The 27,361-nt window shown below is 49.0% G+C and overlaps 1 protein-coding gene across 1 annotated transcript; it reads left to right on the top strand.

Moving 5' to 3' along the window:
• Positions 1–24,303, top strand: LOC149427366 (bromodomain and WD repeat-containing protein 3-like). The gene is made up of 5 exons (XM_089668088.1): positions 1–147; positions 1,784–1,950; positions 16,155–16,255; positions 16,537–16,680; positions 19,075–24,303. The coding sequence occupies exons 1-5, from the start codon at positions 22–24 to the stop codon at positions 19,836–19,838; spliced, it is 1,302 nt and encodes a 433-aa protein (XP_089524214.1). The 5' UTR covers positions 1–21; the 3' UTR covers positions 19,839–24,303.
• The last annotated feature ends 3,058 nt before the right edge of the window (positions 24,304–27,361 follow it).

Here is a 27,361-nt window from a genome sequence, read left to right as displayed (position 1 = left end):
CAGGACATCATAGAGACCCCAATGGACTTCAGCACTGTGAAGGCCACATTAGAAGGCAGCAACTACAGCGACCCCCTAGAGTTCTCCCGAGACGTCCGGCTGATCTTCAGTAACTCCAAGGCTTACACTCCTAATAAGAAGTCCAGGGTAAGAAGAGTAACATCACAGGAAGTATGGGAGATGTTTGTTGCTGGAGGCCTCCAGCCTGTTGCCTTCCATGGTTGGAGGCCACCAGCCTGTTGCCTTCCATGGTTGGAGGCCACCAGCCTGTTACCTTCCATGGTTGGAGGCCACCAGCCTGTTACCTTCCATGGTTGGAGGCCACCAGCCTGTTACCTTCCATGGTTGGAGGCCTCCAGACTGTTACCTTCCATGGTTGGAGGCCTCCAGACTGTTACCTTCCATGGTTGGAGGCCTCCGGCCTGTTACCTTCCACAGTGTTCTCTTCCCCCTCCATAGCGTTCTCTTCCCCCTCCGTAGCGTTCTCTTCCCCCTCCGTAGCGTTCTCTTCCCCCTCCGTAGCGTTCTCTTCCCCCTCCACAGTGTTCTCTTCCCCCTCCATAGCATAGCGTTCTCTTCCCCCTCCACAGTGTTCTCTTCCCCCTCCATAGCATAGCGTTCTCTTCCCCCTCTCTAGCGTTCTCTTCCCCCTCCACAGTGTTCTCTTTCCCTCCACAGCAATCTCTTCCCCCTCCATAGCGTTCTCTTCCCCCTCCACAGTGTTCTCTTTCCCTCCACAGCAATCTCTTCCCCCTCCATAGCGTTCTCTCCCCCCTCCATAGCGTTCTCTCCCCCTCCATAGCGTTCTCTTCACCCTCCGTAGCATTCTCTTCCCCCTCCGTAGCATTCTCTCCCCCCTCCATAGCGTTCTCTTCCCCCTCCATAGCGTTCTCTCCCCCCTCCGTAGCGTTCTCTCCCCCCTCCGTAGCGTTCTCTCCCCCCTCCGTAGCGTTCTCTCCCCCCTCCATAGCGTTCTCTTCCCCCTCCATAGCGTTCTCTCCCCCCTCCGTAGCGTTCTCTCCCCCCTCCGTAGCGTTCTCTCTCCCCTCCATAGCGTTCTCTCCCCCCTCCATAGCGTTCTCTTCCCCCTCCGTAGCATTCTCTTTCCCCTCCATAGCGTTCTCTCCCCCCTCCGTAGCGTTCTCTCCCCCCTCCGTAGCGTTCTCTCCCTCCTCCATAGCGTTCTCTCCCCCCTCCATAACGTTCTCTCCCCCCTCCATAGCGTTCTCTCCCCCCTCCATAACGTTCTCTCCCTCCTCCATAGCGTTCTCTCCCCCCTCCGTAGCGTTCTCTCCCCCTCCGTAGCGTTCTCTCCCCCCTCCGTAGCGTTCTCTTCCCCCTCCGTAGCGTTCTCTTCCCCCTCCATAGCGTTCTCTCCCCCCTCCGTAGCGTTCTCTCCCCCTCCGTAGCGTTCTCTCCCCCCTCCGTAGCGTTCTCTTCTCCCTCCATAGCGTTCTCTCCCCCCTCCGTAGCGTTCTCTCCCCCCTCCGTAGCGTTCTCTCCCTCCTCCATAGCGTTCTCTCCCCCCTCCATAGCGTTCTCTCCCCCCTCCATAACGTTCTCTCCCTCCTCCATAGCGTTCTCTCCCCCCTCCGTAGCGTTCTCTCCCCCCTCCGTAGCGTTCTCTTCCCCCTCCGTAGCGTTCTCTTCCCCCTCCGTAGCGTTCTCTTCCCCCTCCGTAGCGTTCTCTCCCCCCCCCCCCCATAGCGTTCTCTTCCCGCGGGACACTCCTCTGATGAAGTCCGCTCAGTTTGTTCCTAATCTCCTAACGTTTTGTCGTCAGATCTACAGCATGACTCTGCGATTATCTGCCCTGTGTGAGGCGTACATCAAGGACATCATCTCCGACTACAAGCTGGCCATGCAGTTACAGCAGCGCAAGAGGCAGCGCTACAGGAAGCGGATCCACAGCAGCAGCAGCAGCTCCAGGTCCAGCAGCCGAGGTTTGAGGTGAGACGCCAAGAAACCTTTGTGGGTGTTTTAACGCAGGGGTCTCCAAACTACGGCCCAGGGGGCCACTTCCGGCCCACAGCAAGCATCCGTGGCATATTCTCAGACACGGTATCGATATCAATGCACAGACTGAGGATTCATATTGGTTGGTTTTCGCTTCTGATGGGGCCCCTGATGTTCTGGGGCTTGGAAGTGTAGAAGACTTCTGATGTCATGGGTGCTCTGATGTCATGGAGAGGCTTTTGATGTGAATGACAGGCCTCTAATGGGATGCAGAGGCTTCTGGTGGGACGGAGAGTGTTCTGGTGGGACGGAGAGGCTTCTGATGGGGACAGAGAGTGTTCTGGTGGGACGGAGAGTGTTCTGGTGGGACGGAGAGTGTTCTGGTGGGACGGAGAGTGTTCTGGTGGGACGGAGAGGCTTCTGATGGGGACAGAGAGTGTTCTGGTGGGACGGAGAGTGTTCTGGTGGGACGGAAAGTCTTCTGGTGGGACAGAGAGTCTTCTGATGGGACAGAGAGTGTTCTGGTGGGACGGAGAGTGTTCTGGTGTGACGAAAAGGCTTCTGGTGGGACAGAGAGTCTTCTGGTGGGACGGAGAGTGTTCTGGTGGGACGGAGAGTGTTCTGGTGGGACGGAGAGTGTTCTGGTGGGACGGAGAGTGTTCTGGTGGGACGAAAAGGCTTCTGGTGGGACAGAGAGTCTTCTGGTGGGACGAAAAGGCTTCTGGTGGGACGAAAAGGCTTCTGGTGGGACGGAGAGGCTTCTGGTGGGACAGAGAGGCTTCTGGTGGGACGAAAAGGCTTCTGGTGGGACGAAGAGGCTTCTGGTGGGACGGAGAGGCTTCTGGTGGGACGAAAAGGCTTGTGGTGTGACGGAGAGGCTTCTGGTGGGACGAAAAGGCTTCTGGTGGGACGGAGAGGCTTCTGGTGGGACAGAGAGGCTTCTGGTGGGACAGACAGGCTTCTGGTGGGACGGACAGGCTTCTGGTGGGACGAAAAGGCTTCTGGTGGGACGGAGAGTCTTCTGGTGGGACGGAGAGTCTTCTAGTGGGACGAAAAGGGTTTAGATGGGAGGGAGAGGCTTCTGATGTTATGGGAGGGGAGTCTAATATGGAGAGGCTTCTTATTTGATGGAGGCAGCTTGGGATGGAGAGGCTTCTAATGTGATGCAGAAGCTTCTGATGGGACAGAGAGGCTTGTAATGGGATGGAGAGGCTTCTGGTGCCACAGAGAGGCTTTTGATGTGATGGAGGGGCTTCTGAAGGGAGGGAGAGGCTTCTGAAGGGAGGGAGAGGCTTCTTATGGGATGGAGAGGCTTCTGATGGGATGGAGAGGCTTCTGAAGGGAGGGAGAGGCTTCTGAAGGGAGGGAGAGGCTTCTGATGGGATGGAGAGGCTTCTGATGGGAGGGAGAGGCTTGTAATGGGACAGAGGCAGCTTGGGATGGAGAGGCTTGTGATGGGAACGGAGAGGCTTCTGGTGCCACGGAGAGGCTTTTGATGTGATGGAGAGGCTTGTGATGGGAACGGAGAGGCTTGTGATGGGATGGAGAGGCTTGTGATGGGATGGAGAGGCTTGTGATGGGAACGGAGAGGCTTGTGATGGGATGGAGAGGCTTGTGATGGGATGGAGAGGCTTGTGATGGGATGGAGAGGCTTGTGATGGGATGGAGAGGCTTGTGATGGGAATGGAGAGGCTTGTGATGGGAATGGAGAGGCTTGTGATGGGATGGAGAGGCTTGTGAGGGGAGGAAGAGGCTTCTTATGGGATGGAGAGGCTTGTGATGGGATGGAGAGGCTTCTGATGTAACTGAGTAGCTTCTGATGGGATGGGGGTTCTGACGTGAAGTTATTTCTTTGAGTGTGTTAATTTTTTTTAGTTTTTATTTATTCATTTCTAAAACTGATTCTTTTATTGGCCCCCAAATGTTTATAAATTCTACAGTGTGGCCCTCATAAGTTGGGAGACCCCTGTTTTAAAGGTATATTTGAGGGGACTGTCACCTGATCCAGCAGGAAGCAGATTGGTTAACCATTAAAACCAAATATTCCCGGAGCTGCCACCAAATACAAATCCATCTCACAAACTTCTACTATTGCACCACCTTCACCACCTGCACCACCTGCACCACCTGCACCACCTTCACCACCTGCACCACCTTCACCACCTTCACCACCTGCACCACCTTCACCACCTTCACCACCTTCACCACCTGCACCACCTGCACCACCTTCACCACCTTCACCACCTGCACCACCTTCACCACCTTCACCACCTGCACCACCTGCACCACCTTCACTACCTGCATCACCTTCACCACCTTCACCACCTTCACCACCTTCACCACCTGCATCACCTGCATCACCTTCACCACCTTCACCACCTGCACCACCTTCACCACCTGCACCACCTGCACCACCTGCACCACCTGCACCACCTTCACCACCTGCACCACCTTCACCACCTGCACCACCTTCACCACCTGCACCACCTTCACCACCTTCACCACCTTCACCACCTGCACCACCTCCGAGAACTAACCAATAAGTAAGATTGGTCAGGTAGTGCCTTGCCTTTTAATTATGTCTCCACGGATCCCTCCAGATGTATATAACCGCTCTCCACCCTGAAGAGTCCAGAGCCAGCTCTTCCTTGGTATATATCACTCACAAAAAATGTTAAAGAACATGCTCTGTATATACCGGGAATAGTTTCTGGATGCTCTGTATATACCGGGAATACTTTCTGGATGCTCTGTATATACCGGGAATACTTTCTGGACGCTCTGTATATACCGGGAATACTTTCCGGATGCTCTGTATATCCCGGGAATACTTTCTGGATGCTCTGTATATACCGGGAATACTTTCTGGATGCTCTGTATATACCGGGAATACTTTCTGGACGCTCTGTGTATATACCGGGAATACTTTCTGGATGCTCTGTATATAACGGGAATACTTTCCGGATGCTCTGTGTATACCGGGAATACTTCCTGGATGCTCTGTATATACCGGGAATACTTTCTGGATGCTCTGTATATACCGGGAATACTTTCCGGATGCTCTGTATATCCCGGGAATACTTTCTGGATGCTCTGTATATACCGGGAATACTTTCTGGATGCTCTGTATATAACGGGAATACTTTCCGGATGCTCTGTATATACCGGGAATACTTCCTGGATGCTCTGTATATACCGGGAATACTTTCTGGATCCTCTGTATATACCGGGAATACTTTCTGGACGCTCTGTATATACCGGGAATACTTTCTGGATGCTCTGTATATACCGGGAATACTTTCTGGATGCTCTGTATATACCGGGAATACTTTCTGAACGCTCTGTATATACCGAGAATACTTTCTGGATGCTCTGTATATATCGGGAATACTTTCTGGATGCTCTGTATATACCGGGAATACTTTCTGGATGCTCTGTATATACCGGGAATACTTTCTGGATGCTCTGTATATACCGGGAATACTTTCTGGATGCTCTGTATATACCGGGAATACTTTCTGGATGCGCTGTATATACCGGGAATACTTTCTGGATGCTCTGTATATACCGGGAATACTTTCTGGATGCTCTGTATATACCGGGAATACTTTCTGGATGCTCTGTATATACCGGGAATACTTTCTGGATGCTCTGTATATACCGGGAATACTCTCTGGATGCTCTGTATATACCGGGAATACTTTCTGGATGCTCTGTATATACCGGGAATACTTTCTGGATGCTCTGTATATACCGGGAATACTTTCTGGATGCTCTGTGTATACCGGGAATACTTTCTGGATGCTCTGTGTATACCGGGAATACTTTCTGGATGCTCTGTATATACCGGGAATACTTTCTGGATGCTCTGTATATACCGGGAATACTTTCTGGATGCTCTGTATATACCGGGAATACTTTCTGGACGCTGTGTATATACCGGGAATACTTTCTGGATGCTCTGTATATACCGGGAATACTTTCCGGATGCTCTGTATATCCCGGGAATACTTTCTGGATGCTCTGTATATACCGGGAATACTTTCTGGATGCTCTGTATATACCGGGAATACTTTCTGGATGCTCTGTATATAACGGGAATACTTTCCGGATGCTCTGTATATACCGGGAATACTTCCTGGATGCTCTGTATATACCGGGAATACTTTCTGGATCCTCTGTATATACCGGGAATACTTTCTGGATGCTCTGTATATACCGGGAATACTTTCTGAACGCTCTGTATATACCGAGAATACTTTCTGGATGCGTTGTATATACCGGGAATACTTTCTGGATGCTCTGTATATACCGGGAATACTTTCTGGATGCTCTGTATATACCGGGAATACTTTCTGGATGCGCTGTATATACCGGGAATACTTTCTGGATGCTCTGTATATACCGGGAATACTTTCTGGATGCTCTGTATATACCGGGAATACTTTCTGGATGCTCTGTATATACCGGGAATACTTTCTGGATGCTCTGTATATACCGGGAATACTTTCTGGATGCGCTGTATATACCGGGAATACTTTCTGGATGCTCTGTATATACCGGGAATACTTTCTGGATGCTCTGTATATACCGGGAATACTTTCTGGATGCTCTGTATATACCGGGAATACTTTCTGGATGCTCTGTATGTACCGGGAATACTTTCTGGATGCTCTGTATATACCGGGAATACTTTCTGGATGCTCTGTATATACCGGGAATACTTTCTGGATGGTCTGTATATACCGGGAATACTTTCTGGATGCTCTGTATGTACCGGGAATACTTTCTGGATGCTCTGTATATACCGGGAATACTTTCTGGACGCTCTGTGTATATACCGGGAATACTTTCTGGATGCTCTGTATATAACGGGAATACTTTCCGGATGCTCTGTGTATACCGGGAATACTTCCTGGATGCTCTGTATATACCGGGAATACTTTCTGGATCCTCTGTATATACCGGGAATACTTTCTGGACGCTCTGTATATACCGGGAATACTTTCTGGATGCTCTGTATATACCGGGAATACTTTCTGAACGCTCTGTATATACCGAGAATACTTTCTGGATGCGTTGTATATACCGGGAATACTTTCTGGACGCTCTGTATATACCGGGAATACTTTCTGGATGCTCTGTATATACCGGGAATACTTTCTGGATGCTCTGTATATACCGGGAATACTTTCTGGATGCTCTGTATATACCGGGAATACTTTCTGGATGCTCTGTATATACCGGGAATACTTTCTGGATGCTCTGTATATACCGGGAATACTTTCTGGATGCTCTGTATATACCGGGAATACTTTCTGGATGCTCTGTATATACCGGGAATACTTTCTGGATGCTCTGTATATACCGGGAATACTTTCTGGATGCTCTGTATGTACCGGGAATACTTTCTGGATGCTCTGTATGTACCGGGAATACTTTCTGGATGCTCTGTATATACCGGGAATACTTTCTGGATGCTCTGTATATACCGGGAATACTTTCTGGACGCTCTGTGTATATACCGGGAATACTTTCTGGATGCTCTGTATATAACGGGAATACTTTCCGGATGCTCTGTGTATACCGGGAATACTTCCTGGATGCTCTGTATATACCGGGAATACTTTCTGGATCCTCTGTATATACCGGGAATACTTTCTGGACGCTCTGTATATACCGGGAATACTTTCTGGATGCTCTGCATATACCGGTAATACTTTCTGGATGCTCTGTATATCCCGGGAATACTTTCTGGATGCTCTGTATATACCGGGAATACTTTCTGGATGCTCTGTATATACCGGGAATACTTTCTGGATGCTCTGTATATCCCGGGAATACTTTCTGGATGCTCTGTATATACCGGGAATACTTTCTGGATGCTCTGTATATACCGGGAATACTTTCTGAACGCTCTGTATATACCAAGAATACTTTCTGGATGCGTTGTATATACCGGGAATACTTTCTGGACGCTCTGTATATACCGGGAATACTTTCTGGATGCTCTGTATATACCGGGAATACTTTCTGGACGCTCTGTATATACCGGGAATACTTTCTGGATGCTCTGTATGTACCGGGAATACTTTCTGGATGCTCTGTATGTACCGGGAATACTTTCTGGATGCTCTGTATATACCGAGAATACTTTCTGGATGCTCTGTATATACCGGGAATACTTTCTGGATGCTCTGTATATACCGGGAATACTTTCTGGACGCTCTGTATATACCGGGAATACTTTCTGGATGCTCTGTATATACCGGGAATACTTTCTGGATGCTCTGTATATAACGGGAATACTTTCCGGATGCTCTGTGTATACCGGGAATACTTCCTGGATGCTCTGTATATACCGGGAATACTTTCTGGATCCTCTGTATATACCGGGAATACTTTCTGGACGCTCTGTATATACCGGGAATACTTTCTGGATGCTCTGTATATACCGGGAATACTTTCTGAACGCTCTGTATATACCGAGAATACTTTCTGGATGCGTTGTATATACCGGGAATACTTTCTGGACGCTCTGTATATACCGGGAATACTTTCTGGATGCTCTGTATATACCGGGAATACTTTCTGGATGCTCTGTATATACCGGGAATACTTTCTGGATGCTCTGTATATACCGGGAATACTTTCTGGATGCTCTGTATATACCGGGAATACTTTCTGGATGCTCTGTATATACCGGGAATACTTTCTGGATGCTCTGTATATACCGGGAATACTTTCTGGATGCTCTGTATATACCGGGAATACTTTCTGGATGCTCTGTATATACCGGGAATACTTTCTGGATGCTCTGTATGTACCGGGAATACTTTCTGGATGCTCTGTATGTACCGGGAATACTTTCTGGATGCTCTGTATATACCGGGAATACTTTCTGGATGCTCTGTATATACCGGGAATACTTTCTGGACGCTCTGTGTATATACCGGGAATACTTTCTGGATGCTCTGTATATAACGGGAATACTTTCCGGATGCTCTGTGTATACCGGGAATACTTCCTGGATGCTCTGTATATACCGGGAATACTTTCTGGATCCTCTGTATATACCGGGAATACTTTCTGGACGCTCTGTATATACCGGGAATACTTTCTGGATGCTCTGCATATACCGGTAATACTTTCTGGATGCTCTGTATATCCCGGGAATACTTTCTGGATGCTCTGTATATACCGGGAATACTTTCTGGATGCTCTGTATATACCGGGAATACTTTCTGGATGCTCTGTATATCCCGGGAATACTTTCTGGATGCTCTGTATATACCGGGAATACTTTCTGGATGCTCTGTATATACCGGGAATACTTTCTGAACGCTCTGTATATACCAAGAATACTTTCTGGATGCGTTGTATATACCGGGAATACTTTCTGGACGCTCTGTATATACCGGGAATACTTTCTGGATGCTCTGTATATACCGGGAATACTTTCTGGACGCTCTGTATATACCGGGAATACTTTCTGGATGCTCTGTATGTACCGGGAATACTTTCTGGATGCTCTGTATGTACCGGGAATACTTTCTGGATGCTCTGTATATACCGAGAATACTTTCTGGATGCTCTGTATATACCGGGAATACTTTCTGGATGCTCTGTATATACCGGGAATACTTTCTGGACGCTCTGTATATACCGGGAATACTTTCTGGATGCTCTGTATATACCGGGAATACTTTCTGGATGCTCTGTATATAACGGGAATACTTTCCGGATGCTCTGTGTATACCGGGAATACTTCCTGGATGCTCTGTATATACCGGGAATACTTTCTGGATCCTCTGTATATACCGGGAATACTTTCTGGACGCTCTGTATATACCGGGAATACTTTCTGGATGCTCTGTATATACCGGGAATACTTTCTGGATGCTCTGTATATACCGGGAATACTTTCTGGATGCTCTGTGTATATACCGGGAATACTTTCTGGATGCTCTGTGTATATACCGGGAATACTTTCTGGACGCTCTGTATATACCGGGAATACTTTCTGAACGCTCTGTATATACCGGGAATACTTTCTGGATGCTCTGTATATACCGGGAATACTTTCTGGATGCTCTGTATATACCGGGAATACTTTCTGGATGCTCTGTATATACCGGGAATACTTTCTGGATGCTCTGTATATACCGGGAATACTTTCTGGATGCTCTGTATATACCGGGAATACTTTCTGGACGCTGTGTATATACCGGGAATACTTTCTGGATGCTCTGTATATACCGGGAATACTTTCTGGATGTTCTGTGTATACCGGGAATACTTTCTGGATGCTCTGTATATACCGGGAATACTTTCTGGATGCTCTGTATATACCGGGAATACTTTCTGGATGCTCTGTATATACCGGGAATACTTTCTGGATGCTCTGTATATACCGGGAATACTTTCTGGATGCTCTGTATATACCGGGAATACTTTCTGGATGCTCTGTATATTTCATTGCCCCCTCAGCATCACATCCACATTAGCAAACCTGTTACTTCCGGTTTCCGGGTACAGCGCAATGACGTTGCATAGCTCCACCCCCGATGTGTTTCGTCACACCCCTCATGTGGGGAAGAAAGGTTGCCGACTGTTTCCATGACGATGCTAATCGATTAAATAAACACGCAGACACAGGACTGTTTGCACTCTAGCACTTTGTTTTGGATTTTTCGGTATATTATATATTTATGATCATATTTTGGGTCTGGATGAATTTTTATGTACGTTTTGTAAATTATAAGTTTGATGGGAGTCACTTTGGGTGGGGGGCCCATGGAACACAGCTACCTTTGGGTGGGGGGCCCATGGAACACAGCCCCCTTTGGAGAGGTGGGGAGACCCCTGTCTCAGCTCCCCATATCCCTCCTATGTGTAAGTCACCCTGTGCCTGTTAGGGGTGCAGGGTGATCTGTCCTGATATTGTGTAGACATGTATAGGTGGGGGGTGTTCTTTGTTTAATGCCAGGTGGTTGTCCCATTGTTCTATTGTGTCTTGCTTGGCAGCAAACTATTATGGGATGTATGTTTTTGTGTATTGGTTTGGTGGGGGGTGTTTCCGGCAGCCCTTCCCCCTGATGGGACGGCCTGCTGATGTGTTTCCTGTTACTGGGGGTATTGCCCCGCCCTGTGTATATATCTTGTTTCTGTGTTAATATAAAGTAGTCTACTTCCTGTTTTAATACAAGTCTGGTGCTGTCCATTTCCTGTATGGTCAGCGGTGGGGCCCGGGGATCTGTGTTGGGACAGGGAAGCGGGAGTCAGAAATACCCCAGTGCAGTCGGGGCCCGGGGATCTGTGTTGGGACAGGGAAGTGGGAGTCGGTAATACCCGAGTGCAGTCTGGGGCCCGGGGATCTGTGTTGGGACAGGGAAGTGGGAGTATAACGGAAATACTCGAGTGCAGTCTGGGGCCCGGGGATCTGTGTTGGGACAGGGAAGTGGGAGTCGGAAATACCCGAGTGCAGTCTGGGGCCCGGGGATCTGTGTGGGGACAGGGAAGTGGGAGTCGGAAATACCTGAGTGCAGTCGGGGGCCCGGGGATCTGTGTTGGGACAGGGAAGTGGGAGTCGGAAATACCTGAGTGCAGTCGGGGGCCCGGGGATCTGTGTGGGGACAGGGAAGTGGGAGTCGGTAATACCCGAGTGCAGTCGGGGGCCCGGGGATCTGTGTTGGGACAGGGAAGCGGGAGTCGGAAATACCCCAGTGCAGTCGGGGCCCGGGGATCTGTGTTGGGACAGGGAAGCGGGAGTCGGAAATACCCCAGTGCAGTCGGGGGCCCGGGGATCTGTGTGGGGACAGGGAAGTGGGAGTCGGAAATACCCGAGTGCAGTCTGGGGCCCGGGGATCTGTGTTGGGACAGGGAAGTGGGAGTCGGTAATACCCGAGTGCAGTCGGGGGCCCGGGGATCTGTGTTGGGACAGGGAAGCGGGAGTATAACGGAAATACTCGAGTGCAGTCGGGGGCCCGGGGATCTGTGTTGGGACAGGGAAGCGGGAGTCGGAAATACCCGAGTGCAGTCGGGGCCCGGGGATCTGTGTTGGGACAGGGAAGCGGGAGTCAGAAATACCTGAGTGCAGTCGGGGCCCGGGGATCTGTGTGGGGACAGGGAAGTGGGAGTCATAAATACCCCAGTGCAGTCTGGGGCCCGGGGATCTGTGTTGGGACAGGGAAGTGGGAGTCGGTAATACCCCAGTGCAGTCGGGGGCCCGGGGATCTGTGTTGGGACAGGGAAGTGGGAGTCGGTAATACCCCAGTGCAGTCGGGGGCCCGGGGATCTGTGTGGGGACAGGGAAGCGGGAGTCGGTAATACCCGAGTGCAGTCGGGGGCCCGGGGATCTGTGTGGGGACAGGGAAGTGGGAGTCGGTAATACCCGAGTGCAGTCGGGGGCCCGGGGATCTGTGTTGGGACAGGGAATTGGGAGTCGGTAATACCCGAGTGCAGTCGGGGGCCGGGGATCTGTGTTGGGACAGGGAATTGGGAGTCGGTAATACCCGAGTGCAGTTGGGGGCCCGGGGATCTGTGTTGGGACAGGGAAGTGGGAGTCGGTAATACCCGAGTGCAGTCGGGGGCCCGGGGATCTGTGTTGGGACAGGGAAGCGGGAGTCGGAAATACCCGAGTGCAGTCGGGGGCCCGGGGATCAGTGTTGGGACAGGGAATTGGGAGTCGGAAATACCCCAGTGCAGTCGGGGCCCGGGGATCTGTGTGGGGACAGGGAAGCGGGAGTCGGTAATACCCCAGTGCAGTCGGGGCCCGGGGATCTGTGTTGGGACAGGGAAGTGGGAGTCGGTAATACCCGAGTGCAGTCGGGGGCCGGGGATCAGTGTTGGGACAGGGAAGTGGGAGTCGGTAATACCCGAGTGCAGTCGGGGCCCGGGGATCTGTGTGGGGACAGGGAAGTGGGAGTCGGTAATACCCCAGTGCAGTCTGGGGCCCGGGGATCTGTGTTGGGACAGGGAAGCGGGAGTCGGTAATACCCCAGTGCAGTTGGGGCCCGGGGATCTGTGTTGGGACAGGGAAGCGGGAGTCGGAAATACTCGAGTGCAGTCGGGGGCCCGGGGATCTGTGTTGGGACAGGGAAGCGGGAGTCGGAAATACTCGAGTGCAGTCGGGGCCCGGGGATCTGTGGTCAGACAGGGAAGCGGGAGTCGGTAATACCCGAGTGCAGTCGGGGGCCGGGGATCTGTGTGGGGACAGGGAAGCGGGAGTCGGAAATACCCCAGTGCAGTCGGGGGCCCGGGGATCTGTGTTGGGACAGGGAAGTGGGAGTCGGTAATACCCGAGTGCAGTCGGGGGCCCGGGGATCTGTGTTGGGACAGGGAAGTGGGGAGTCGGTAATACCCGAGTGCAGTCGGGGGCCCGGGGATCTGTGTTGGGACAGGGAAGTGGGGAGTCGGTAATACCCGAGTGCAGTCGGGGGCCCGGCCCCGTTACAATAAGTATACACGTTGGGTATATAAGAGCGTATCTGTAGTACATATGAATGATTTTTATTGGCCGCGCAGGTTTATGTACATTATTGAGCTGCACTTATATACAGTTTATAGATCGGATCGCCATCTTAGGGCCGGCCATACATGAGTCGATTTCCAGAACGATTTTTCGTACGAAAATCGGACCTAAGAATAATCGACCAATTTTCGCTCTGTTAGCAGGGCGATGGCACCGGCCGATTTTCATGGTTCCTCCCCATTTCGTTTATCGGGCATGTTGGAAAATTCTTGAAAAACGACCGATGTTCAAAATCATTGGTGGCGCCATCACATTACAGAATGAACAGCGTTTTAGAACGAAAAATCGTTTGGAATTCGACCCGTGTATGGCCTGCTTATGTCTGTGAGGGTGTCTGATACTTCCCAACCTATTATTGGGGGTTTCAGCTGTTCCTGAAAGTGGAGTTACACCCAAAAGTAGAAGCTCCACTTTTCTGCCTCCTTCCCCCCTCCTTTGGCACCTTTTGGCGGGGGGGGTGAGCAGGTTCCTGTTTTTGACAGCTACCCGCTCCCACTTCCAGCTGATTTCACTATGGGAAACTGAGCCGGAGGTTTTGTCTCCCACCCCCGGAGCCCTCTGGGACACTTCCAAGGTCCCAGCGGACTGCAGCCCATTCACAAAGCGCAGTGGGAAACCAGCGGTGAAGCTGCAAGGCAAGGTTTCCCTTAGTCAAGATGGCGGCACCAGCACCTGACAGACGATTGATGAATCGGGGACACCGCTGGTTGCAAGTACCTACCTTACTAGGTCAGCAGCCACAGTATTTGTAGCGGCTGACTTTGAATTTTTTTTTTTTGGGGGGGGGAGTTGGCGGGAGCCGAAATTCAGCTTTAATAGGTTGACGCTGGGAGCGTTTGGCAGTGACACGCCTTCTACTCCTTTAGAAGCCGCCTGCAGACCGGCGAGGGTTGTCCAGTCATGTCTGGACATGTAAAAAATATATATAAAACATCAAAACAGCGCAAATATTATAACAAAAATAAACATATATTGCAGCGAAAAATGTAATAAATGATCATTAATAAAATATAAAAAGTGAAAATGAATAAGTCCCACCCCAAATCAATAAAGTGAATAATAAAAAGAAAAAAATATTAATCAAAGTCCTTTTCCAAAAAAAAATTTTTGACCCAAAATAGCGCTCAAATACCACACCGCACTCACCAGATATTGGTGAAAAAAACACCTTTTAGGGTTTTTTGGGGATCCTAGACCCAGTCAATACGCCTCCAATCACCAGATATTTTGGATCTCCCCTCCTCCAGACAGGAATATAGCCAAAACGTTTTCTTGGAGAGTGGTGTCTGCTGACCCTGGAGGCGGGCCATATTCCTGTCTGGAGGAGGGGAGATCCAAAATATCTGGTGATTGGAGGCGTATTGACTGGGTCTAGGATCCCCAAAAAACCCTAAAAGGTGTTTTTTTCACCAATATCTGGTGAGTGCGGTGTGGTATTTGAGCGCTATTTTGGGTCAAAAGTTTTTTTGGTTTTTTTTTTTGAAAAATACTTTGATTTATATTTTTTTATTTTTCACTTTATTGATTTGGAGTGGGACTTGTTAATTTTAATTTTTTTTTATATTTTATTAATTATCATTTATTTAATTTTTCACTGCAGTGTATGTTTATTTTTGTTATAATATTTGCGCTGTTTTGAGGTTTTATATATATTTTTTGGTGTTTACATTAATGAGCAGCAGCATTTATTTATTTATTTATTTAGTATATAATTTATTATTATTTATTTATTTAGTATATAATTTATTATTATTTATTTATTTAGTATATAATTTATTATTATTTATTTATTTAGTATATAATTTATTATTATTTATTTATTTCGTATATAATTTATTATTATTTATTTATTTCGTATATAATTTATTATTATTTATTTATTTAGTATATAATTTATTATTATTTATTTATTTCGTATATAATTTATTATTATTTATTTATTTCATATATAATTTATTATTATTTATTTATTTAGTATATAATTTATTATTATTTATTTATTTAGTATATAATTTATTATTATTTATTTATTTAGTATATAATTTATTATTATTTATTTATTTAGTATATAATTTATTATTATTTATTTCAGGTACTTCTATAGCGCCGTCAATGTACTCTGCGCTTTACATATATATTGTACATTCCCATCAGGCCCCGCCCCCGAGGAGCATACAATCTAATGTCCCTAACTCACATTCATACATACACATACTAGGGACAATTTAGACAGGAGCCAATTAACCTCCCAGCATGTCTTTGGAGTGTGGGAGGAAACCCACGCAGGCACAGGGAGAACATGCAGACTCCAGGCAGGTGGTGCCGTGGTTGGGATTCGAACCAACGACCCGAGTACTGCCAGGCGGAAGTGCTGACCATTTAGCCGCTGTGCTGCCGAAATTTCCCGGTTTTGGCGCCGGTGATTTTTGTCTAATGTTTGGACATGTGACCACTCTGTGATGTCACTTGCTGCCCTGTGATGTCACTTGCTGCCCTGTGATGTCACTTGCTGCCCTGTGATGTCACTTGCTGCCCTGTGATGTCACTTGCTGCCCTGTGATGTCACTTCCTGCCCTGACTCTTTCATCTCGCCTCGTTTGCCACCTTTGCCTACAGGTTGGTTGTTCTGTTTTCTGCCACAAGTAATGGATTTCTTGTTTTCTAGTCCAAAGCCAAAGCCCAGAAGAACGCCGCAGAAAGTGAATCAGAACTCCGCCCTTCCTCTCTCCAGGAGCTCCTCTTCCTCCTCCTCCTCCTCGTCTGAAAGTAAGTCCAGGGTGCGGCCATTACTGACTCCATGTTACCTCCTCTTATGTACAGTCTGATGTGAGCGCCAAACCAGCATTCAAGATACCAAGTTCTGAAATCAAGGGGGTTGTTACCAAAGGAGAAGCCAATAAACACCAAGCAAATCATTTGTTGTTGGGGGTTTTACAGTGAAAGGCATCAGATTGATGCTGCAGTGAAGTTCTCTGCATGTCTGGGTGAGCATTGTGCAGCTTGTTGGCCTCTTCCCATTGACATCCTATATTCTCATCTCTCTTTAGTGTCCGATTCTCCCGCTGAACCCGACAACCTCTCCGCTGGCGAGGAAACGGAGAAGCAGCCGTCATCTTCCAAAGAACAGAACAAAAATGACTCCGAGCCAGAACCAGCAAGCAGCACGAAGAGCAGAACCTCCCCTGCGAAGGGTAATAAATGGAACCACCTCTTAGCCAATCGTGAGGGAAGAGGTGGTACATTGTTGGGTCTACAGGAAGGGGGTTCTTAGTTGGACCTGTGAGGAGAGAAGGGAAGAAAAAGTTCTTAGTTGGGCCTGTGAGGAGGGGAGGGCCATGGTGGGGTATGTAGTGAGGAGAAGACCTTGGTTGGGCTTACGGGGAGGGGAGGTAGTTAGGCTGATGGAAAAGTGGGGTACCTAGCTGGGGATGTAGACAGAGAAGGTACTTGGTAGGGTCTTTGTAGAGAAAAGGTTCATAACTGAAACTTTGTAGAGGGGAGGTACTTAATGCGGCTGGTGGGGAGGGAGGGGAAGAAAAGGTACTTTGGGCCTATTGGGAGGGGAGGGACCTAGTTGGGTTTACTAGGAAGGGAAATACATTTGGGGGAATGTGGGGAGGGGAAGGCCTTCAGTGAGGAAGTGTACTTAGTTGGACCTGTGAGAAGGAGAGGTACTTAATTGGGCCTGTGGGGAGGAAAAATACTTAGATGGACCTTTGAGGAGTTGAAGCACTTAGCTGGACCTGTGAGATACTTAGTTGGACATTTGAGGAGGTGAGGTACTTAGTTGGACCTTTGAGGAGGTGAGGTACTTAGTTGGACCTTTTGAGGAGGTGAGGTACTTAGTTGGACCTTTTGAGGAGGTGAGGTACTTAGTTGGACCTTTTGAGGAGGTGAGGTACTTATTTGGACCTTTGAGGAGGTGAGGTGCTTATTTGGACCTTTGAGGAGGTGAGGTACCTAGATGGACGTTTTAGGAGGTGAGGTACCTAGTTGGATCTTCGAGGAGGTGAGGTACCTAGTTGGATCTTTGAGGAGGTGGGGTACCTAGTTGGACCTTTGAGGAGGTGAGGTACCTAGTTGGACCTTTGAGGAGGTGAGGGGCCTATTTGGATGTTTTAGGAAGTGAGGTACCTAGTTGGATCTTCGAGGAGGTGAGGTACCTAGTTGGATCTTTGAGGAGGTGGGGTACCTAGTTGGACCTTTGAGGAGATGTGGTACTTAGTTGGAAATTTCAGAAGGAGAGGTACTTACCTGGGCTTGTGAGATGAAAAGATACTTAAACTGGGCCTATGGGGACAGGAGGTTCTTAGGTGGACCTTTTCAGAAGGGGAGGAATGTAGTAAAGCCTATGCGGAGGTGACTTACCTACTTGGACCTTTGAAGAAGAGAGGTACTAACTTTTGCCTGTGAGAATGAGAGGTACTTAGATGGAGACAGGAGTTTCTCAGTTCGACTTTTGAGGAGGGGAGCTTCTTACTGGAAATTGGTTTTGGCAGGGGTTACCTATTTGGGCCTGCAATTAGGGGAGGTACTTGGTTGTATTTATGTTGGGGTTCTTGGTTTGACCTTTGATGAGGGCTGGTCATAGTTTCTCCTTTTGAGAAATAAAAGTACTTTGTTGGGCCTGTGGGGACAGGAGGAGGTTCTTAGACTTTTGAGGAGGAGAGCAACTTAGTTGAATCCATGGGAAAGGGAGATCCTTAGCTTGTCCTTCGAGAAGGCAGTGGTGTACTTTTCTGGGCCTGCGAAGAAGAGAGGTACTTAGTTGCGTCCATGTTGAGGGGAGGTTCTTAGTTTGACTTGTTGAGGTGGAGAGGCACGTAGTTGGGCCTACAGAAAGGGGAGGTACTTGTTTGGGCCTACGGAAAGGGGAGGTGCTTGGTTGTGCCTACGGAGAGGGAAGATACTAAACTGGGCCTGTGAAGAGGGGGAGGTATTTAGTTGGGCCTGTGGGGAGGGGAGGTTCTTAGTTTGACCTTTTGAGGTGGAGCGGTACGCAGTTGGGCCTACAGAAAGGGGAGGTGCTTGGTTGGGCCTACGGAAAGGGGAGTAGCTTGGTTGGGCATACGGAGAGGGAAGATACTAAACTGGGCCTGTGAAGAGGGTGAGGTATTTAGTTGGGTCTGTGAGGAGGGGGACGTATTTAGTTGGGCCTGTAGGGAGGTTCTTAGGTTGACCTTTTGAGGTGGAGAGGTACCCAGTTGGGCCTACAGAAAGGGGAGGTGCTTGGTTGGGCCTACGGAAAGGGGAGTAGTTTGGTTGAGCATATGGAGAGGGAAGATACTAAACTGGGCCTGTGAGGAGGGGGACGTATTTATTTGGGCCTGTGGAGAGGTTCTTAGTTGGACCCTGAGGATGGGAGCTATTCAGTTGGGTTTGTTGATCACTAGTAGTCCAAATGGGATGAGACAGTGATGCAGAGTCTCCCTTATGTTTTTCAGTGTGTGTGTTCCTCTACAGATCCTTGGGCAGGTGAACTATTTCTGATTGCAGGAATTGATCATCTTCCCCATCCGTGTTGTAGTTGCATTACACTTTGTTTTGTCCTCTGCATTTAACAAGAGAATTTCTTTGTCTCCCAGTGGAACACACCAATGGTCCTCTTGTGAACGGGAATGGAGGAGACACACCAAAAGCCAGAAGAAGAGTCCTGAGTTCCTCAGATGATGAAAGCTTGGCAGAACCACAAGAGAAGATGCAGAATGATGATAATAAAGCTGAGAAAGAGAAAGATGCAAGCAAACCCTCCCGCTGCCCTTCTGTAAGAGACTCGGAGTCCAGCTCAAGTTCAAAGAGCGAGTCTGAATGTAGTTCGGACTCCGATTCCTCCATGAAATCTGACCAGGACTACGTAGACGGTGATCACGATTACACCAAGGTGGCACGGACGAAACTTAAGCGCAAACTTCCCGAGACCACCGGCGACAAGAATCCTAAAAGAAAAGGACGGGGACGCGGTAGGGGGCGAGGGAGGGGCCGGGCCAAGGGTTACAGTTTAAGAGGGGTAGAAGCCAAGAAAGGACGAGGTAGAGGCCGGGGAAGAGGCATGAGCAAAACCCCGCAGAGCCCAGCGGTAAAGATGTCCGACGAGGACGCCGGTGACGAGGACGAGGCAGACGATGGTGGAGAAAGCGATTTCGTGGAGCGAGAAAGAAAAAAGCGGCGTATAAACACCAGAAACCAAGGCCGAAGGACTGTGCTGTACAACGACGACGACTCCGACATCGATCACGAGGTTCTGCTGCAGTTCGACGATCCTTTGAACCTCGGTACGTCCAGGTCGGGGCGTGTGCGGAAGATGACGGAGAAAGCCAGAGTCAGCCACCTGATGGGATGGAACGGGTGACGCCAAGAGCCGCCATGCTTTTTATTTTCTTAATAATTTAAAGGGTCTATCAGCCGCAGGGATTTCACCAGAACAAAATCCTCGGTGGATCGTCTTAGGACATCTCTGCTCTTTACGGTGGTGCTTTTTTTCCTTTTCATTTTTTTTTTTTTTTCGATGCAATCGCTCAAAGTATTATCCAGTCGCATTTTTAAGGGCAGCCTTATTTATAGGGGTCTCTCCGGACCCCACAGCCACAACACTATGGTATAAGGTGCCGCTTTCCATACCAGTGATCTTGACACCTTTTTTATGGTGATAGCTTTTGTGTGTGTAATATAGAGTTAAGCACCTTTTTATAGAGATTTTATACGGTTTTGTGACGCTTCGAGTACAGAGAACGATATTTTTTTGCACAAGATACCAACCCTGATGGCAGCTGTCAATGTGTTTACACTTTCTAAATCTTGGGGATCTCCGTGACGTGGAACCTCGGATGCCAAATGTTACTTTTCCCGCTGCCTTGTTCCATGTCGTGTTGTGGCAGCTGGGATTCCATAGATGTCTTTCCTATCCTTTTAGCATTCATAGTATTTGTGCCTTTGTTATACCCCCCCCCCCTCCAGCATTCATCATACTCGTACAGAATCTGCCAATCCAGTTTTCCTCCAGTTCACAGCCATTTTAAGTTGCAGCCTCTAACTACCTCGGAAGTGTTAGTGGACACAGGCGGTGAGCGGTATTCCAGAATGCTCTGCGTTTTGCCCATTCTTTGGTCACGTACCGGTGGAAGCATGTCCGATATCAGGATCAGGTCCAAAAATGAAGCAGCACTCCTGACGGTGCTTGATCCTTCGGTTATTGGGCGCTCTCCAGCGGGTGGTGCCATGGCAGAACCAGAGAAGAAGATACAAAGCCACCGGTATTTATTATGAAGACCAAAAGAAGGCCAACAGGGTCACATCCTCAAGACAACATGTGGAAGTGACCCCTCGAGGCCCCGAAATGTTGGTTGACTTCACAATTAATCTGTGATAGACATTTATGTGGAGTGCCGGTGACTTTGTATCTTCCATATTGGGATCCTATGCGATGTACTGCACTGGGTTTACTTCTGTGTTTGCACTCTGGAGATGCTTGTGAAGGACGTAGTGTGAGATTTGTTTAGTCACGTCATTATTTATTGTATTTTTTTACCTTTTATTTACCAATTCCATATATTGTCCTCTTAGCAGGGATATTCATAGAACAACAAAAGCCTGGTGCTCTTCTCAGAGGCTTTAACAGATTCTATATGTAGAGATGATGCAGCTTTGTAATTCGTCTCTTTGTGTGTGTGCAGAGTTCGGTTGGTCGATCTTTAAATAACGGACAGAGTAGTTTCTTTTTGCTTAGTTTATTGGCGGCTCGCTCTTTTGCGACCCTTAGAAGGTTCCTTAACAGGTCTGTGTTCATTGGTGGCTTGCTCTTGAGGGACTTTCGGAAGGTTCCAAGACAGGCTGGAGTTATTGGTGGCACACTTTTCTTGGACCCTCAGAAAGTTCCTGGACAGGCTGGAGTTTATTAGAGGCTCAGCCTCGTGGGGATCCTTGGAAGATTCCCAGACAGTCTGGAGATTGTAGGTGTCTCGTGGGGACTTTCATAAGGTTCCTGGACAGGTCTGAGTTTTTTGGTAGCTCATTCTTGGGGGACTTTCAGAAGGTTTTCTGACAGGCTAGAATTATTGGCAACTCATTCTTATGGGAACCTCAGAAAGTTCCTGGACAGGCTGGAGTTTATTGGGGGCTCACTCTTCTAGGACTTTCAGAAGGTTCCTGGAGAGGCCAGAATTAATTGGTGAGATGCTGTCTGTGGGAACCCTCAGATAGTTCCAGGATAGTCCTTAGTTTTATGGTGGCTCACTCTTGTCTGACTTTTTGGGAGATTCCTGGACAGGCTGGAGATTATAGACATCTCACCCTTGTGGGGACCTTCAGAAGGCTCCTGGACAGACCAGATTTATTGGTGGTTCATTTTTGGGGTTCTTTCAGTAGGTTTTTTTTAGACAGGCTGGAGTTATTGGAAGCTCACTCTTGTGGGACCTACAGAAAGTTTCTGGACAGGCTGGAGTTTATTGGAGGCTCAGTCTTGAGGGGACCCTTGGAAGATTCCCAGACAGGTTGGAGATTAAAGGCGCCTCGCCCTTGTGGGGACCTTCATAAGGTTTCCTGGACAGGTCAGAGTTTTTTGGTGGCTCATTCTTGGGGGACTTTCAGAAGGTTCTTGGGCAGGCTAAAGTTAATTGGTGAGCCACTCTTGTGGGAACCCTCAAATAGTTCCGGGACAGTCCTTTGTTTATTGGTGGCTTACTCCTGTGTAACCCTCAGAAAGAAAGGCTGGAGTTTATTGGAGGCTCAGTCTTATGGGACTTTTAGAAGGATCTTGTACAGGCCAGAGTTGATTGGTGGGCCACTCTTGTAGGAACCCTCAGATTGATTATTGGTGAACTTCTATTGTGGGACTTTTCAGAGGACTCCCAGACAGGTTGGAGTTTATTGGTGCGTTGCTCTTGTGAGATTTCAGAAGGTTCTCGGACAGGCCAGAGTATATTGGCGGCTCAAACTTATGGGTCTTCCAGAAGGTTCCCAGACAAGCAACAAGTTTACTGGAGCCTTGCTCTTGTGTGGCCCTTGGAAGGTTCCCTAACAGGCTGGTGTTTGCACATCGCGGTTCTCCTGCAATACGTTGCTTGGATTGAATTGTCTTTTCCTGCTGCTCAATAGATGTGTAGTACATCTGCCTGGAGAAGGCTCGGTGCCTCCAGTACTAGAGGCTTTTCTCCAACATATGGTGCTTATGAACAATCTTTTATTCATTGTTTGACTTGAAAGGGCTTCCTGATGCATTCCCAGCCACGAGCCTCCTGTGCACCTTTGTCTGGTCACTTCTCTGCCGTCTTTTTCCTCCATATAAACAAAGCTTTTGTATGACTTTGTTACACTCCGGAGCGGCTCCATATAGAGCGGCCCACGCTCGCGTGACATTCCTTTGAAGTGAGTTGGCATTCCAGCAAAATGAACTTCAATAAGACCTGCAGATCTTCAGTTCTTCTGTTTTTAAAACCAGCTCAATGTTTAGCACAGATAAATCCAGAAGAGAATTTAATGGATGTTTACTGATGTTTACATGTACATAGACTTGTTAGGATGAAACACTTCCCCATATTTCCTGCCACTAGGCATGCACGGCATTTTTCATCTGGGCTTCCAGTTGCTAAAATGATCAAACAGATCAAGTTAACTTGCCAACACTTTTTTTCCTCGTCGCCGAAAAACGTTCTGGTGATCAGTTGCCTTGAACCCTTAACTTGGTTGAAATTTGCTGGAAACTGCTGAGTGTATGCCCAGTATTTACTTGTTCTTGCCATTGGAACCAGATATACGGACTTGTTTTTTTTTTTAAGGGCTCTCAGACATCGCGGCATCTTCTCTCGCTGCTGTTTATGTGTCGCTGTAGAGCGATTCCTGTGCCCCCTGAGTCTCTGTACCATTTAGGACACTTGGACTGAGCATAGGCCATGAAAGCCAAGAGGAAGCTAGATCGTTGGTCAATAAACCCTGCAAATGCTGAAACTTTGAACTTTTCTTGTCCTTTTTGGCTCGTAACTCACGATACGACCCATCTAGACCCCATTCAGTATGAATTAGATTGGAGAAACTTTATAAAAGTTTTTACTTTTTAAGGTTTCTTCCAATCATGGGAAAGTCCTGAGTGCCCGTGCTGGAACTTGTTGTAGAACTTTCTTTTGAAGAGTGTAATTCTAGAGATCTTATAAGGATTTTCCACATATAAACTGCCAGTGAACTTCAAGTGCCAATCTGATGGACTTCGGTCTTCAGCCACAGAGTCACCACCATGAGTCGTGGCCTTTCCTGCCCAAATACAGAAGTCGTAGTCATTACCTGTGGATGGTGGAGGTGGGGTTCCAGTGTTGGGCCAGGAAGGATGGGGATAGCCATTTCAGATGATGGGAGATGAGATGGTTGGGGTGGAGGTTTTTTTCATGGGTTACACATAACCCACTAATAGCCAGTGCTGGAACTTGTCGAAGAACTTTCTTTTGAAGAGTGTAATTCTAGAGATCTTATCAGGATTTTCCACATAAACTGCCAGTGAACTTTAGGTGGCAGTCTGATGGACTTTGGTCTTCGGCCACAGAGTCACCACCATGAGTCGTGGCCTTTCCTGCCTGATACAGAAGTTGTAGTCATTACCTGTGGAAGGTGGAGGTGGCATTTCAGTGTTGGGCCGAGCAGGATGAGGATAACCATTTCAGATATGAGATGGTTGGGGTGGTGGGTTTTTTCATGGGTTACACGTAACCTTTTATAAAACATTTCTACATATTGAACGCATTTATTTACCACTTTGGGGAAAGCCTGGCAGACTGGTGAGTGAAGGGTGGGGAGGAGGGTGGCATTTGGAAGAGTGGGTAGAGCAGGTATCTTGCAGAGTGTTGAGAGTGGGAGGTGGGGTTTGGCGTTTGACTGAATGGTGAAGGTGGGGTGGGGGGGGAAGTTGGGTATTTGGAAGAGTCGTAAGAGCAGGCATCTGGCAGAGGGTTGAGTGAGGGCTGGCCGGGGGTTGGTTGTTTTGGTGGATTGCAGAAATGAAGGTGGGGGGGGGGGTGGAATTTGGAAGAGTGCTAGGAGCAGGTATCTGGCAGAGTGTTGAGTGAGGGGGTGGCTTGGGGTTGAGTGTTTTGCAGGAGTGAGGGGGGGGGGGGGGGGTATTTGGAAGAGTGCTAGGAGCAGGTATCTGGCAGAGTGTTGAGAGTTTGGGGTTGGACATTTGGTGGGTTGGGGGGAGTTGGGTATTTGGAAGAGTGGTAAGAGCAGGCATCTGGCAGAGTGTTGAGTGAGGGGGTGGCTTGGGTGTTTTGCAGGAGTGAGGGGGGGGTATTTGGAAGAGTGCTAGGAGCAGGTATCTGGCACAGTGTTGAGAATTTGGGGGGTGGTTTGGGGTTGGACATTTGGCAGATGGGGTAAGTTGGGTATTTGGAAGAGTGGTAAGAGCAGGCATCTGACAGAGTGTTGAGAGTCTGGTGGGTAGTTTGGGGTTGGACATTTGGTGGGTTGGGGGGAGGGGAGTTGGGTATTTGGAAGAGTGGTATGAGCAGGTATCTGACAGGGTGTTGAGAGTTTTTTTTGGGGGGGGGGGGTGGTATGGGGTTGGACAGATTGATGAAGGTGGGTTGGGTATTTTGAAGAGTGACATGAGCAGGTATCTGGCAGAGTGTTGATAGTTTGGGGGGTGGTTTGGGGTTGTACATTTGGCAGATTGGTGAAGGTGGGGTGGGTGGGAGTTGGGTATTTGGAAGAGTGGTATGAGCAGGTATCTGGCAGGGGGGTGTGGGGAATGGTTTGGGGTTAGCTGTTTGACAGATTGGTGAGAGTAGAGGTGGCGGGGGGCATTTGGAAGGGTGGTAAGAGCCTGACCGCCCTTTTCCAGCATAGACTATCATAGTTCAGCATCTGTGGTTGGATCACTTCCAGTCCTCCTTAGCAAAGGTGGTCTTTAGTCAAAGTCCTGCTACTAGAACCAGGACGGGTTGTCATGGTCTCTGACCAGCCTCGTGGATTGGCATTTACTTCTCATCTCGGGGGCCCATTGCTCTCTGTTTCAGCATAGACTTTCCTATGGGATAGCCAACTCTACCCTAATCCTTTCTATTGGCGTTCCGGGAGCGGCGATATCATTTTGGGTCTTTCTTTTCTGCACAATTTTTCCCACTTTTTACCGATTCGTCTACTTCTCACCATTTTCCGCACACTTTTTGTGTCAAAGATGTAAATTTAGAGCAAACCCGAGCGGGGGATGTAGAGCTGCTCTGCTGATCGTTGTAAATGAGCCCCGATGGAAGCTGATTACTGCCCGACGTCCTCTGACAGAAGCAATAATGTACAGATACTGTGATATACGGCCAATCAGCCTCCACTATGGACGATGCCGAGGCTCTGGGGGGAGGGGGGGGATGGGTTTGCGTCTTGCGTTGTACATGGAACGTTTCCCGTCACACATTGGGCGCCGCCGATAACTGTATGCAGCACCGGGGAGCGTTCCTCGGTATCTCCAACTGGCCGAACACAAAGTTCAGTTTCTTGTTGGCGGTGGGGAGTACTTCCTGTGTGCGCCATTTGCCTCCTGTTTAGTTCTTCGTCCATCCAGATCTTAATATTTCAGTTTTGGGTGGTTGTCGGAGGTTCGAACCCCCCCTTGTGCCTCTTGCGTGTCGTACTCTGCAATTTCCGGCTCCTTCCTCCCCTTACAGGGGATCTTATTCTAGTCATGTTTAGTTTCCTACAGGAGGAGTGAGACTCTTTGGCAGAGAGCAGAGCCCAGGGCACTGCAGGGGTATCGGGTCACAAGGTTTAAGAAGCCAACTGGTGATTTTGCCTTTATTCACCTAAAGTGAAAGATTTTTGGGGTTCGCCAAATGGCGCCCTTGTTGGATTGGCTGTATCTTTTTTTTTTTTTCTTTCATCTGCAATCTGAGCCCCACCCAAAATAGGAGAATCTTGCTTAATCAGGCCAGCCACTAACGGGGCCCTTGGGGTTCACTTGGTTTACAGTTGGGGGTCATAAACAGTAATAATATAGTTTTCAATGGCACGAGGTGATTCCAGCGCCCCCTGCTGTATGGGCACACAATGCAACTGTGTGATTCCAGCGCCCCCTGCTGTACAGGCACTCTGTGACTCCAGCAGCCCCCTGCTGTATAGGCACTCTGTGACTCCAGTGCCCACCTGCTGTACAGGCACTCTGTGACTCCAGCAGCCCCCTGCTGTACAGGCACTCTGTGACTCCAGCAGCCCCCTGCTGTACAGGCACTCTGTGACTCCAGCAGCCCCCTGCTGTACAGGCACTCTGTGACTCCAGCACCCCCTTGCTGTACAGGCACTCTGTGACTCCAGCAGCCCCCTGCTGTACAGGCACTCTGTGACTCCAGTGCCCACCTGCTGTGCAGGCACTCTGTGACTCCAGTGCCCACCTGCTGTACAGGCACTCTGTGACTCCAGTGCCCACCTGCTGTACAGGCACTCTGTGACTCCAGCAGCCCCCTGCTGTACAGGCACTCTGTGACTCCAGCAGCCCCCTGCTGTACAGGCACTCTGTGACTCCAGCACCCCCTTGCTGTACAGGCACTCTGTGATTCCTACGCCCCCTGCTGTACAGGCACACCATTACTCCAGTGCCCCCTTGCTGTACAGGCACATTGTGATTCCAGTGTCCCCTGCTGTACAGGCACGTTGTGATTCCAGCGCCCCCCTGCTGTACAGGCACGTTGTGATTCCAGCAGCCCCCTGCTGTACAGGCACGTTGTGATTCCAGCGCCCCCCTGCTGTACAGGCACGTTGTGATTCCAGCCCCCCCCTGCTGTACAGGCACGTTGTGATTCCAGCGTCCCCCTGCTGTACAGGCACGTTGTGATTCCAGCGCCCCCCTGCTGTACAGGCACGTTGTGATTCCAGCGTCCCCTGCTGTACAGGCACAACGTGACTCCA

Source organism: Staurois parvus, unplaced genomic scaffold (genome assembly GCF_062004578.1).
Source record: "Staurois parvus isolate SC_StPar_1 unplaced genomic scaffold, SC_StPar_1.0 ptg003818l, whole genome shotgun sequence".
NCBI classification, from domain to species: domain Eukaryota; kingdom Metazoa; phylum Chordata; class Amphibia; order Anura; family Ranidae; genus Staurois; species Staurois parvus.
Note: the sequence above shows the minus strand (reverse complement) of the source record. Positions and strands in the feature narration are given on the sequence as shown.

Coding starts and splice junctions, on each gene's coding strand:
- LOC149427366 (XM_089668088.1), top strand. CDS start 22: ATGGACTTCAGCACTGTGAAGGCCACATTAGAAGGCAGCAACTACAGC. Junction 1,951..16,154: donor TCCAGCAGCCGAGGTTTGAG/GTGAGACGCCAA, acceptor CTTGTTTTCTAG/TCCAAAGCCAAAGCCCAGAA. Junction 16,681..19,074: donor CAGAACCTCCCCTGCGAAGG/GTAATAAATGGA, acceptor TTTGTCTCCCAG/TGGAACACACCAATGGTCCT.